At 42.1% G+C, this 15,442-nt stretch overlaps 1 protein-coding gene across 1 annotated transcript in view; it reads right to left on the reverse strand.

Annotated features, from left to right (window-relative positions):
* Positions 1-15,442, reverse strand: part of ROR1 (receptor tyrosine kinase like orphan receptor 1) — a 715,144-nt gene that overhangs the window by 207,430 nt on the left and 492,272 nt on the right. The window contains exon 2 of the mRNA XM_078669199.1: positions 9,760-9,831. Within this exon, the coding sequence (XP_078525325.1) occupies positions 9,760-9,831 (72 nt within the window). The remainder of the gene's footprint in view (positions 1-9,759; positions 9,832-15,442) is intronic.

Below are 15,442 nucleotides of genomic sequence, written 5' to 3' on the forward strand. Positions count from 1 at the left end.
CCGTGAAAACTTTTATTCACAAAGGCATTTGAAATACATAAAGTAGTACTCCTGTAGTGCTCCTCTTTTACTTATTCTTGCTAGCTTTTGTGATTTTGCGGCCCTTAAGCTTCCAAAATTACAAGAGTGTAGGGATACTAAACCAATATTCATATAAAGTAAGTACAAATAGAAAGGATTGTGCCATCATTGCACTTTTATTAATAGGGAATTGACTGTTTCAGGACCGATTCACAAAGGCATGTGAGAGTACATAAAAGAGTATTTCTGTAGTATTACTTTCCCATACTCATAAATGTTTTTGTTAATCGGCTCCAATATTCTCAGGGCGAGTTAGAATGTTTGAGACAACTCCCACTGAAGTCATATTTTGCTTTAGGATATTAGTATTAAAGAGTTTGGGTGTGGACCGTCAACAATTTATAAGTAGAAGATTAGTGAAAACAACTATGAGTCAATGGAAATGACAATTTTGAGGTTAACTCCACTATATTAAAAATATCTTTATCAGCATCTTGATACTTGAACAACAGGCCAGAGATATGCTATCAGTATCAAGCGGAGAAAACTGTAGGTTGCCTGTAAGCTTGGTTATGGACAACTGAGAGAGTTTCACATTAAAAACCTATTTAATTATTGCACATCTTACTCCTGTATAGTAGTTTAACTGAATAGATTTTTTTTTTACAAGTTTACCTCTAAATTCCCATGGGCATCAATTAAGGACTAAGAGCTGCTTACTTTGGCTTGCCCTTTGGTACCCTTGACAGTGACCATTGTTATTCCTAGTCTCAAGGCTCACAAAGGTGGTGAAGGGAACAGAAACTGGATGAGGCTTTAACACCCATGTTTATGTGCTATAGTTGTAACTCTTTGTCCTCCCACTAGCCCCTGAGCAGCAATAAAAATCTGTTGAGGGGCTAACAGGTCAACCCTGTGATATCACCAGTGGTCAAAGTGTCTGCGATGTTGATTCCACCGTCTCTGTCATTTTGGTTAGTCCGCACCCATAAACATACCATTCCCAGTTAGTGGTAAGTCTATTTGCATTGAATGGCTCATAATTGAGCTAACTTAGATGGAGACGTGCTAAGTACTTTGAGGGCGATTCACAAAGGCATTTAAAAGAGTACTCCTGTAGTGCAAGTATATATATTCTTATGTGCCTATCTGAATCGACTTCAAAATATCTAAAATGGGAATAAAGTGAAACTATTTGGGTTATATCTACATCCAGTTATAAAATAGAAAATACTGGAATCACTTTGCACTTTTAATAACAGGGAGTTGGACGATGCAAGTTCAATTCACAAATGCATTTAAGAGTACGTAAAAGAGTACTGCTGTAGTATTTCTTGCACTTATTAAGTGTTTTGTGACTCTTCTCCAAGGTTTGTATTATCTGTGCAAGAATATACTGGACAAACTCGAGATTGCGACTAGGAATACACAGGGACCCTCATTTACGAGAGACCTGCGCTGCCTTTAATACCTTGGCTGCGGCATGAATTCCGCCACGGTGCTGGACATTCCATTCTTGGGCGTGGTTCGCACGGCCCTCGGCCGTCGTCCGCACATGCCCACTGTGACTCCGTCAGGAGCACGAAAGGGGTTAAAGGACGATCTGGTGACGCCGTCCTCCCAATCATAACAGGCGACGCATGGCCACCCTGCGTGGCTTTGCAAGGCTCCATAGATATGGAGTAAAGCAAGCTTACTTACTCTACATGAAGGAGGTATCCATGGGTGTTGCTGTTGGTGTTCCAAATCAACACCCATGGAATTTGACACTGCCCTAGATTTACAACATCACCTAAACCTGGAGCTGCGCCACAAACATACGCCTCCCAGCGCAGGCATAACGAGGAGAAATGTTTAAATTCCTCTTCGTTTTTTCCTCTTTCCATGTGTGCTGCATTCTCATGATTTATTTTTGAGTAGGAAGATGCCCCTTCCTGCACAACAACTATTATGCCAGCTACACAGATACCCTTGCACCAGGGTGCCTTTGTTGGCGCTCAGCTACAAATTGTGTGCTGGCGCTGGCTGGAAGGACACAAATGCACTGTATCTTGTAAATACAGTGCATTCCTGCCCTTTTGAATTGGCGTAGGGCAGTGCAGCAAAATGACCTGCAGCGCTGCCCATGCCAATTCTTTGTAAACGAGGCCCTAGGTGCAGATATAAAACATATATTTTTTTAATCATTGGTACTGTGAAAACCTAAAGCTGAACTAAGTGTGCTCTGTTTTCCTGTGGCCATTGGTTTTTACTAGCCATATTTCCTTATCAAAGATTTGAAGATTTAAAAGACAGTGGACTAAATGGCAAACCAGTGTGAATATGAAATTTCTATGTGTTTGTATTTATTAGAGCTGTCGTTATTGCACTCCCAAACCCCCGGCAAAAGGACACTTTACAAGAGAACAAAACATGGAAAGAGAAACACGTATTACGAGATGGGCAAGATAACGAGAGATACATTTTTATAGAACAGTTTTGCCATAGAAGCTGGTCAAAAGAATTGTTCTAGAAGTTTCTAGGACCTTGCGATGAGACAGGCATTTGTATAGTCAGGGAAATTATTTATGACGTGCAAAAGCACAAACTTCAGAGGTTCAGGTTGAGTAATGCACTAAGAAATTACACGAAGCAGCGAAGGTGCCAAAAGGTAATTACAAAAAAAACAGTTTACAATTTAAATAACAACTTGTCTGTCATTTTCTGTGCTTCTCTTCAAAAACAACCATATTCTGATGGCATAAAAGCCACGTGAGGTGATATTTAAATAACAACTCGAGGGACCTGCCGTCAGTTATTACCGTTTACTGCAGAAGAGGTGGTTATAAAAGCTTTTCATGACATCTGCAGGAAATCTTGTCTGGCATGTGACTGCAGAATTTTCCGGACTTGTCTAGATTTTTATTTCCATAAGGGTATGTATTAACGAGGTGTACAATGAATAGCTGAAAATGGGCACATGGAAACACCACTTACTCACATCACCTGCAAGGCCGACACCTTTGCGCCAGTATTCTCTGTATACACTTCTGAAAGCAGCTATGCAGGCCTCTATTTTTAGAATGTATTGCCTATTGCAGAGAATCAGTGGTGTAGGCTAGGGGTGGAGGGGGGAAGGAGAGCGCAAGGTAAGTTTTCTTCAGCCGCGGCCCGTGGAGGGAGTTACGGTGGGGCAGGGAGGCGGGGAGGGGGAGGGGCAGGGTGGAGGGTGCTAAAAACTGGCATATGGATAATTGCAGGTAAGTAAACAATTTAACCCCTTCAGTGCTGATGACAAAGCAAGCTCGTCATGGGCGTTACCTGCGCTACGCGGATGACGAGCTGGCTTTGTCATAAACAAGCCATTTCTTTATTTTCAGCGCGGTAGGGGTTAATTAATAAAACGAATTTCTTAGAGCGCACTGCATCGCATCGATGCAGTGCGCTCTACGAAATTCGTTTTATTAATTAAATTGTTTACTTACCTGCAATTATCCATATGCCAGTGTTTAGCACCCTCCACCCTGCCCCTCCCCCTCCCCGCCTCCCTGCCCCACTGTAACTCCCTGCACGGGCCGCGGCTGGTTTTCTTTACCTCGTCGTCGTCAGGGCCGGATTGGAACCAGGCGTTTCCCCAAAGGGCTGCCAGGTGGGGGCCTGTTTTAGGCTCCTGGGGGGCTGTTTTTGTTACCGGAGCCGGCAATATCGGCCCCCTGTGACAAAATCAGACAGCTGAACCACACACCCCTCCTCCCACACAGGTGTGCCGGTCGAGCAGTTTGCCAGGGCCAGTTTCGGTTCCTAGTCCGGTCCTGGTCGTCGTCTGGCACCTCACCCCCTCGTCGTCATCTGTCGATACCCCCTTGCTCTTACCTACATGCCGTCACTGGGCGGCAAACACAGGGATAGCCCTAGGTGGCAAAAGCACTAGCTACGCCACTGCAGAGAACAAGTATCAGGCAGTTATTATTAAGCATTTATACAGCACATAGCTACCCTCAGGCAGTCTTGTGAGTGCTTCAAACCACAGTTTTGAAGCCCTTTTCTAATTGGCACGAGCGCCCAGACAACCCAGTGACATTTGTCTATATGCCCCTGCTTGAACTGGGTACTACTGCTAGTAAGTGGGGATGGGAGGTGGGAGGGTTGAGACTTGGTGAGACAAATTCTTCCATTGCCAAACTATTACAATATTGACACACATTCTATTGTGCGCCCTAGATTGGCAACACTCTTCTTCTAACTTGCATTAGAGGACGATGTGCTATGTTAATTTATACCGTAAGGAAAAAAGAACCATTAACACATTCGAATGAGACTGCCATGACCTGCAAGCGCCTGGATGCCCTATCTGGGGATTAGCAGCGCTGCATCTACATCTTGATATGATTAACTGACTGAATTATAGTTGGCATATTGCAAACCACCATCCTATTCTATTACCTTTTAAAGGCTTTCAGTTTATGATCTCCTGCTTCTAAATTGTCACAGACCATCTTGAAGACTAACAGTGTCCTATTGGTGCCTCTGAAGTGCCCTTAAACTGTAAATTCAAGAGTCCCTCATTAATCCATAATTATTACAATTTTAAAAATAACAATTTAAGAATTATATTTGCAGTGAAATGGGATTCGAGTTCCATTGAGTACTGTTTTCTTTGAGAGAGAGGTTATCCCTCTATAAAACATTTAACACATTAGCTAACCACACCTTATTTACAAATCTACTATTAATTCAAGAAGATCCATAAACAACCTTTCGACCCTTACTGACCTACCAAATGTAATGATATGGTCTAATGCATAAGTTCCCTTTTCAAATATTTTGTTTAGATTTACAGAAAAATATCAACAATAAAATAACCCCAATTGAGACAGCAGGCATATTTCACATAATAATTTCACACAATTTACAAGCACAATCTTAAAATTCCATAGCCTCTGAAACACTAATATTGTTTCATTCTGATTTGCATTCGTGAATTGGTAATGCTTCCTTTAATCTGAATGTAAACTTGTCTCATAATCTTCAAGGTTGCGTTGGATTTCACTGAAGGATGATTCCTGACTGCTTAGCAGGACCAGCTTTAGCGCTGGGGGTGCCTGTGCGACAGTGTTTGTTGATGCCCCGCAGTGATCGCCACCGATTACCTCACTACCACCCTTTAACAGTGCCCCTCAAGTCTCCATAGCCACTCTGTCTCAGATGCATTTAATTAGTTTTATAGTGCCACTCATACCAGTGTAAGGTATGAAAGCACTTTATATCACAACCACATTGCACAGAGACAATCAATGATAGGTGTATACATCATCATAAAGTAAATGTTACATGAGAAAGAGAACAAAGTGTAGGACTAACATGCCATCCATACTCGTAGGCAGTATAGTTTAAGGGTGCCTTGTCAAGAGAACCAGAAACTCAGAATTTAAAACATAACACCATAGTTGGGGGTTCTCTTTAATAATAAAAATGGATTTCTACCCAAATGAACCCTTTTTGCAACATTAGGATAATGAAAGACTGGGAAATAATTGTGCTCTAATCTATACCTTGGAGTTTGCATGCAGCTGTTTGATGAGAGTTAATAGCACATTGTTCTATATTTAACTTGTACCAAATTGATGTCTCTGACAAAAGCAATAACCCGCTGACCTATTTAATTATATGCACTTTGTGACCTGCGCATCCCCTTTTGTATCGCTTTGTTCGCCCTAAGTTGGCAGGGTATGCTCAGACGTGAGTCCCTTGCTCACTTTGCCACTGGAGTCAAGCAAGCCTGGCTGAAGACAGCTGTAATGCCAGAAACTGGTCCTAGGTAGCTTGATTCCGGTCCAGGGAAGGCATGGCTTGGCAGTTCGGGCTGGACTGTTCCCATGAGGCACAGGGTCAGACTGATTTGCATATGGCCATGTCTGAACTGGGGTGGCTGAGTGGGCTAAAGAACAGTGATGGATTAAACCCAAATCTGTTGACTGGGTGTGAGTGCTTGATTGGTTCAGATGCTCCGTCCATCACCACCCCCTTTTGTACCGCTGTGCTCGTATCTTAGGCTCACTGGAAAGACCAGAAATTGATTAACTTTTTCTGAAACAGTGATACAATAATTTTCCTTTGACTATCTTTCTTTCGAAGGAGACACTATATTATTATTCAAATTTTCTTTGGTTGAATAAGAATTGTTCCATTATTTAGGTTATTCTTGATGTGCTGAGGGTCAGCAGTATTTGAGATGCTTCTTGTGCTTGAGTTGCTTCCTTTTTTTTGAGTATCACAGTATAATACCTCATTAGCTTGCTCTGTACAAGTGGTGGACGATATTCGACCGACGCTAAGACGCACTATTCCATTCTTCCAAATAAGATCCCTTCATCGAGCTATTGAAAAACACAGCAAATACGCTAATATATCTGTCTTATACTATTTTATTTCTAATAAATAAGTAAATGACTATCCAGTCCAGTGCATTTGTCACCTCCGAGTGGGACGGGTATGCTCAGACGTGAGTCCCGTGCTCTCCACGCCACTGGAGTCAAGCTATCCTGGCTGAAGACAGCTGATAGCCAGAAACCGGTCCTAGGATGCTTGATTCCGGTCCAGGGAAGACATGGCTTGGCAGTTCGGGCTGGACTGTTCCCATGAGGCACAGGGTCAAGGCTGATTTGCATATGGCCATGTCTGAACTGGGGTGGTGTGGTGAGCAAAAAAAAGATGGATTTAGGCCCAGATCTCTGTACTGGGGTGAATGTATGACATCGTTCTGCATTCTGTCCATCAACTGTTGTTTTTGCATTTGTCACCCCAAGTGGGACGGGTATGCTCAGACGTGAGTCCCGTGCTCTCCACACCACTGGAGTCAAACTATCCTGGCTGAAGACGGCTGATAGCCAGAAACCGGTCCTAGGATGCTTGATTCCGGTCCGGGGAAGACATGGCTTGGAAGTTCGGGCTGGACTGTTCCCATGAGGCACAGGGTCAAGGCTGATTTGCATATGGCCATGTCTGAACTGGGGTGGTGTGGTGAGCACAAAAAACGATGGATTTAGGCCCAGATGACATTGTTCTGCATTCTGTCCATCAACTGGAGTAGTGTGGCTCACTGGTTAGAGGCAGCAGGCCTGAGAGCAGAAGTCAGCCCGGGACCAGGGTTCAATTCCCGACGCGGCAGGGTTGTGGACCTTGGTCAGCGTACTCGATAATTCTCGCTTCGGTGCTTACTCTAATCAGGGGTTCCACTCGGCAACTCTGGGCATTAGCTTGCCTAATCTCCACAACGGCCCCACCAATTCCGGGGATGCTTGGCTCCACCTTGGGGACTCCCAGCAAGGGACCATCCCACAGGGAAAGCCAGGACGCGTTCCCCAGAGTTATACAGCGCCGGGACGCCCCGTTGCTGGGGCAGCTGTGCGCTTTACAAGTGTACTACATTTACATTTACATTTACAACTGTTGTTTTTGCATAAGATATGAGCACACCACTGCCCTGAATCACATTTGTCCCTTTGCGTCTTAATTTTCGGATAGAGTGCCACCTCAATTTATTCATCTTCCCTTCAAAGTACTGTGTTTTGAGTAAAGTGTTATGTAAAATGGTCAAAGTGCATTAAAAAAGTATGGCAACTGTGATACTGCGCAAAATGAGGGTGGGGTGAGTGAGCGTTGGGCTGTGGTTAAAGGCGTAGCTAAAAAAACAACATATTTTGTAACCTTTTTTGGTCTTTTACCTTCAGGTAACTACATATAAAATAAAGCACAGCCTAAATGAAAATGAAATTCAGTTATGTTAATCAGTGGGAAATGCACTATTGTTCATTGTTAAACCTCTATTAGTTCATGCATTGCACCAAAGAGACACATACTTGTATCATGGTTGGTGCAGTGGAGAATAGTGACATGTATATGTTTAGTACTACAAGGTCCTAGTCTGTGGCAGAAAGCACTGTGAACATGGAAGTCATTATTTTAAACAAGCATTACACTCAGTGCAAATTATTTGTATAACTGTCTTTTAAAAGCACACACTTCACAGTTTAGCTGGTAACTCCCTTACAATACCTCTCAAAAAGAATAAATGTGTCATCAGGAAGCTTCAAGTGGTTCCATCAATTAAAGCCAATACTGGGTTCCAAGCACCCTTTACAGTTACAGATTGATCCGTTGCACACATTTAGATTCCCTTTATGCAAGTAGGCACCCTGGCAAGAAGGCTTGTTTTGCTGTCTGCCTCTGTCTTAGTTTCACAGCACAAGAGACTCCCTGCCTTACACTTCAGCTGAAGAATTTCAGTTCTCTGAATTAACCCTGTCCAGATGGTTGTCTGTCCATAAAAAGTAGGGGAACTGTTTTTCTAAAATACAAAAATGTATTTTACAGATAATGCCCCTCAGATCCCCCCAACTTCGACCACTGATTGTGCAGCACTGCAAGCGGTGAGGCATCTGACCTTTAAAAACAAAAGTTAAATATTTGTGAATTTACTAAAGTGTGAGTTTCTTGTAAAAATAACTACCACTCGTGTAAAATGAATTTGTTGAATAATGAAGAACTACATTTTCATGATACAGAAGGAATCAAAATGTTTACTACTTTAAATTAAATGTAAATATGTAGGTTTTTTTCATGTTGTAAAAGCATTTCTTGCCTAGTACATCAACGGTATATTGATACTATCTGCGCAGCATTTTCACCTCTTTAGTACCTGTGTTATTCCAGAATCCAGTAATCAACATCTGAAAAGGTACATTCTCTGTTTTTTTAAAGTGTCGACTACTCCATTGCACAAACTTTCGATTCGTTTGAGCTAATAAACAGATTTTTGTAGAAATTATCAGATTATCCAACAGATGGTGGATTAAATAAAAAAAAACATCACAACCATAATTACACGGAAAAGCAGCAGCCACAAAATTGCTTAATTCGAGTGACTCTGATAGTATGCTATTTTTATGTTTTTATTTGTTAAGAAGTTTTACAAAGTGCCACATTTCTGCTTATGGACACTTAAAAGTAACAGTACTGTGCATTTACATATACATGTGGTACCAGCATGAATGCAGAGCTCATGCGCCTTAAAATAACAGCGAAACTGGATGGTAAGCAGTTTCTTTTTTCGTTCCCACAACAATGTTTAAATGACATGCTGTTTGCTTTGTCTTTTTCGCTGGAGACACGACTTGTAATGTATTTATTTATTTATGAGATAAGCAGCTCTCTGGCTCTGACCTTTGAATGAAAAAAGACCACATACCATATGAGTGTGCCTGCCGCATGTGGGTTTTGTTAGCACTGCTACAAAGAAAAGCCAGTTAATGCACCTTAATTTTTATAGGGCAGCTGTGGATTCAAGTTTTATACGACGGACTCGAATACAAAAGTACCTCGCATTCTAAAAGGAAACATGTTTTTTGTGCATGATTCATTTTTAAGGCCATTAATATGTCTTTTTTTTCTTTCTAATATTCAAAGTCAGACCCTGCTAAATAAGATCCACCGGCCGAAAAGTCACGCAGGTCACAGAGCTCCATAATTCACATCTTGAAACATTTCTACCATGTGGAACATTTTACTGGAGGAAAAAAGAAAACATTCGCATGAAATCCCCACATTTTGACTAATTAAATGTTGGCTGATTGCTAGTCAAGCAAAGATTCTTTCTACTTTACCTTAAAGTTTCTAATCTAAAATACGTCAAGTCGCAGAAGTGTTGGGAGGTGTATAGGGGGTGGGGTTTATGCTTTTATTTCGGTTCTCTTTCTTTACCTTTGTCAAGGTCACTTGAAACGTTCCACAGCGAGGTAGGCATTAAATCAGCAGCGACTGTCAGCTCAGTTCCTGTGGAGGGAGAATAAAAGAAACACTTAATAAATGCATTTATAGACTGCTAAGGACCTGCTTGGGCTTTGTAAGGACACCAGCGCCATAAACATGAATATTGATATTATAAAGAGTGCTAAGAGCTGAAGAGTGTGTTATCACACATAGACAGACACAGACGCTGACAGAAACTCACGTGCACGCACACACACACAACCGAGCACAAGTAGATATTTAGACACACAGATATAGAAGGACAAGCACACTCAAACATACAGGCACCGACAAATTCAAGGACATACATTTATCCATCTACATGTGTGTCCGCACCCCCCGCCCCCCCCCACACACACATACAGGGGCACACATTCAGCATCCACTTCAAACTCATAACCACACATTCAGACGAATGCCAGCATAAAAGGGCACACAAATACAATGGCCTAGGAGGACACACACGAAAACAGTATACCCATAAAAATACACACTCAAACACACCACAACACATACTCATACAAGCAAAAAATAAAGAGACATATTCATATACGGACACTCGAACATCCACAGATGCACAAAGACACACACACACAGTCGTGCTCCACCACACACAAAACAGTCATGTCACACTCACCGCTCCATAATGGACAAAGAAACCCTGACACACTAGTCACAGTCATACAAACACAAGACACAGATGGAAAGGTACTCATGGACATTCACGTGCAAACATACAAGGACACGCACTCAGGCATACACAGATAGGAACAAATGCAAACAACTCACAGAGAATACAAGCATCATACATACATACAAGACATAAATGCATCCATCTTCGTCTGTGCACACATAGACACCCAGGCAGAAAGAACTCGTTCATTTAAACATGATCAACACATCTATGCAACAATGCATTCCCTAAGGGCCAGATGTACGACAGTTCCATTTTGTGAGTTGCAACTGCGACGTTTTGTGACTCGCAATTTGCGACACGCAAAATGGAATGTACCTTAGCGTATCAGACACTGTTTGTGATTCCTAATGGGGTCGCTAAAGACCTACCTCTTTAATATCAATGAGGTAGGTCACAATTTGTGACCCTTTAGGAATCTAACATATCACAGCGATGGTGCCCTGCTGGGGACAGCAGACCACCATGCCTGTGTTTCCTTTTAAATAAGTACATTTTTTTTCAAATGACACCCATTTTGCAGAAGGAAAAACGGGATGCGTTTAAAAGAAAAAAATGAAAAGTTTTCTTTTAATTTTTTAATGGCAGGCAGTTGTTTGTGTCCATCACCTGTTGTTTTTGCTTTTGTCACCCCGAGTGGGACGGGTATGCTCAGACGTGAGTCCCGTGCTCTCCATGCCACTGGAATCAAGCTATCCAGGCTGATGAGGGCTGATAGCCTGAAACCGGTCCTTGGATGCTTGTTTCCAGTCCAGGGAGGACCTGGCTTGGCAGTTCGGGCAGGACTGTTCCCATGGGGCACAGGGTCAAGACTTATTTGCATATGGCTAGGTTCAAACTGGAAAGGCATGGTGAGCAAAAAAACGATGGATTTAGGCCCAGATCTCTGTACTGGGGTGAATGTATGACATTGTTCTGCATTCTGTCCATCACCTGTTGTTTTTGCTTTTGTCACCCCGAGTGGGACGGGTATGCTCAGACGTGAGTCCCATGCTCTCCATGCCACTGGAATCAAGCTATCCAGGCTGATGAGGGCTGAAAGCCCGAAACCGGTCCTTAGATGCTTGTTTCCAGTCCAGGGAGGACCTGGCTTGGCAGTTCGGGCTGGACTGTTCCCATGGGGCACAGGGTCAAGACTGATTTGCATATGGCTAGGTTCAAACTGGAAAGGCATGGTGAGCAAATAAATGATGGATTTAGGCCCAGATCTCTGTACTGGGGTGAATGTATGACATTGTTCTGCATTCTGTCCATCACCTGTTGTTTTTGCTTTTGTCACCCCGAGTGGGACGGGTAAAGCTATCCAGGCTGATGAGGACTGAAAGCCTGAAACCGGTCCTTGGATGCTTGTTTCCAGTCCAGGGAGGACCTGGCTTGGCAGTTCGGGCTGTACTGTTCCCCTGGGGCACAGGGTCAAGACTGATTTGCATATGGCTAGGTTCAAACTGGGAAGGCATGGTGAGCAAAAAAACGATGGATTTAGGCCCAGATCTCTGTACTGGGGTGAATGTATGACATTGTTCTGCATTCTGTCCATCACCTGTTTTTTTGCAGTTGTTTGTGGGACCACTGCCCACTCTTAAAAATATGTTTTCATACATTAACAAAGGAGAAGAGATTCCCTGGGAACCCCTTCCTGTTTGCCACTGGCTTACCACCTACCTAAAGTAGGTGGTAACTGCGATTGTTTTGCTACCACATTTGCGGTCGCAAAACAATCGTACATACCAGTGCGACTCTATTAGGAAGGGCCGCCCTTGGCACACCCCTTCCTAATAGTGAGGAGCAAACCCTATTTTGTGAGTTGGTAATAGGTTACCGACTCTCAAAATAGAATTTCTACATACCACAACCCTTTTTAGCAGTCACAAATGGTTGTACGTTCTTACAACGCATTCCGTTGCAACGCATGCCTTTACCACGCATGCGTTACAACGGAATGGTTTTTCAACGCATAACCTTTTCCTCTAATTCTTGAGTGGTGACGCCGTACGTCGTTAAGAAGAAACGGAAGTTTCTTTCCGTTTCCTCTTAAACGTCGACGATTGCCTGCACATTCTTACGTGATTTCAGGTGAGGTTTTTGTTTGGGGGGGAGACCCCCAAGCCCCCTTGTTTATTTTAAACCTTTATCACATATGCCTTTACTACATAACTCGTAGTAAAGGTATGCGTGGTAAAGGCTTTCGTGTTAACCACGCATGCGTTGTAATGCATGCGTGGTTAATGTATTTGTGGAAACGGACGCGTTGTAGTGGCCGTTTCCCGTCACAAATGGGCTGATTTCCCGCTTGCGGACAATAAAAAGGGTCGTACATCTGGCCCAATGTCCCTACGCACAGACATACATCACCAAGAACCTGATTGAACTCCATTGTCGCCCCTTGGTGGCATGCACATTCAAAACTGCTGCATTATCTACAAAAGTTTCACAACCAGCACTCATGCTTATCTTGCAGACATGCTCCCCATCTCTGATGGATCTCGGCACGAGGACACCACCAGACTGTAGACTAAGAAGTGCAAAAAGAAAAAACAAGACAGCAGGCCTTTTCCGTTTGTGCATCCAGGGTCTGGGACAATATTCCTGTACTTATGAGGGCCACTCCTATTTAGGAAGAGTTGAAGACTCACCACTTTAAAAAACACTACATTACAACACATTAACAATTCACAACCTTGCTTCCGTCCTCTTAATCGTTGATTTTATGCTTGTCTTTGACAATGCACAGATCTCCGCTGCCTTTTGGCTACATTCGCACTATAGAAATATCAAATACATAGATACATACATGCATCGGTACAATAGACGAGGACACCCTGACACAATCACTTGCCCACATATACACCCCGTGCTCATATACATTCAACACACAGAAAGACACAGAAAGACACAGACACATACTTTGCTTTCAAATAAAATGAACACACAGAAAAAACATGTCACTCATAAACACAAATACAGACATCCACACACACACATCTGATAGGCACAAAGCACTTCAACACACACATTATCACAAATGTTGAATAATAAAAAACAACTGGTAGGTTTGAACCAAAAGAACTAATTCATAAAGTTATTTGTGAATCCAAATGCATTGATCGTGGTTGACAAAATCAAGATCTGTATACAGACAATCTACAATTACCAGAGTGGAAAACAGAAGGGAATACCTTATACTTGAGCAATGTGTAGGTGAAGAAATATCTCCAAATGGAAGAATATTTCTCTTTGGAGGTAAATAAAACTTTTGTTGGGTAGATGTTCAGATCCCCCAAATGTATTGGACTTTCATCTGGGTTGACAGTCCAGAGAGTTATGATAAGTGTAGGAGGAGTACTTGTATAGTCCCCAAAAAGTGAGAAGCTCTACACGAATATTTGGTTTAAATCTACTATTAGATTTCTGCCATCTAAAAACCTTTTGCAAATGGAGCTAGGACCTTTTATTTCAGTTTCACCATTTTTTAAATGGAAAGGACACATTCTTAAAGAAGAGACACATTCGTTCATTCAAGCAGCAGTTTAACGACCCCCATATAGTTTTAATGAAAACATGGCGACAAAATGGGTAAGAATTGGTATTAAGAAATTATGCATATACAAATATTCTGTTCCCGTGTAAAATCTTCAGTTCTTTGAAATGCAAATGTCAAGTTTATTTTGTACATGATACCTCTATACAACTAACACCATCTGTGAGAACTTGAACTTACGGAAAATATAACTTTTACTTTTGTATAGTGGGGGAAAAGGATCCAGTTAGTCCTTTAGCCCTTAAAACTTATAAGGGTGATGACATTGACAACATTAAACAAGTCGGTCAAGAACATATCCTTCAATAACTGAGAGATCTAATATACTATTTTTGGGTGTAAAAATACATATATTACATATAGCACTTTATTGTAATACCCCTTGCTTTTGAGCAATAATCCTTAGCATGCATCTGCCAAGTTGTGTTTTTGTGCTATATATATCATTAATATGAATAAGCAGCTCTCAAAGCGATCAGTCTCAAATATTCAGAGCCAATAGCAAGATCATAAGGTGTTTTTCTTCCTTTAAATATGGCTTTGTTTGTAGGATTGCAGCCATCTATTGGTTATGTTCTTTTGACTGAATGTACGAAATTGGCTGTGAAAATCGATATATAAATACCCAGTTACATGCGTTTGTGAACACCCAAATGACTGCATTCCAAATTGTCTATCAATCCTTCAATTCAGTTCCTCCAAATAAATTCCCATCCCAAATAAACTGCCCATCACTCAGTTTTGGCATTCAGTCTAGTCATTCCATACTGACCACTCTGGTCTCTTTTCCACAGCTGTGCCCCACTCCTCCAGCTGCATTTTATAACTTCTACAATCACACCCTGTGCTCAATAGGGTGGGCCAAAACTATGGGACTCAGTCACACATTTGACAGTGGGTCCATGAAATGTAGACTAGTCTTACGAGTTCACAGTTATAAAAATGCCTCTGCCAAGTGGGGTGAGCTGAGGGTGCAGGTCACCATGAAATGAGGATCTGATGTACCCCAGCTTTACTTACCCCCTCCATATGTTCTACGATAGCTTCGGTGCTTGACCTATTTCTTCCTTTCCTCAATGTATCTGAGAGCTTCAGTAAGCGGTCCTACGACTGTTCTCATTTCTCTCTCTCCTTTTCTCTGGCCAATTTATCTAGTTATTTTGAGTCACCGGTCAACTCTTTACTGATAACCCTTAGAATCGACTCACATTTCTTTTGTTCACATCTGCCTAATCACATATGTCAGGCTGTGTTAGCTTCTTAAGGACTTTCATGGAAGAAGACGTAATTAAAAATTCATATGAAGTGCTTCCTAAGCGTGTATCCTTCCTCTCATATACCCTACATCTATCAGTCTCTTTTTGCTTTTTCCAAGCACTCTAAAATAACAACTCATAAAGTTT

Source organism: Lissotriton helveticus, chromosome 1_2 (genome assembly GCF_964261635.1).
Source record: "Lissotriton helveticus chromosome 1_2, aLisHel1.1, whole genome shotgun sequence".
In the NCBI taxonomy this organism is placed as follows: domain Eukaryota; kingdom Metazoa; phylum Chordata; class Amphibia; order Caudata; family Salamandridae; genus Lissotriton; species Lissotriton helveticus.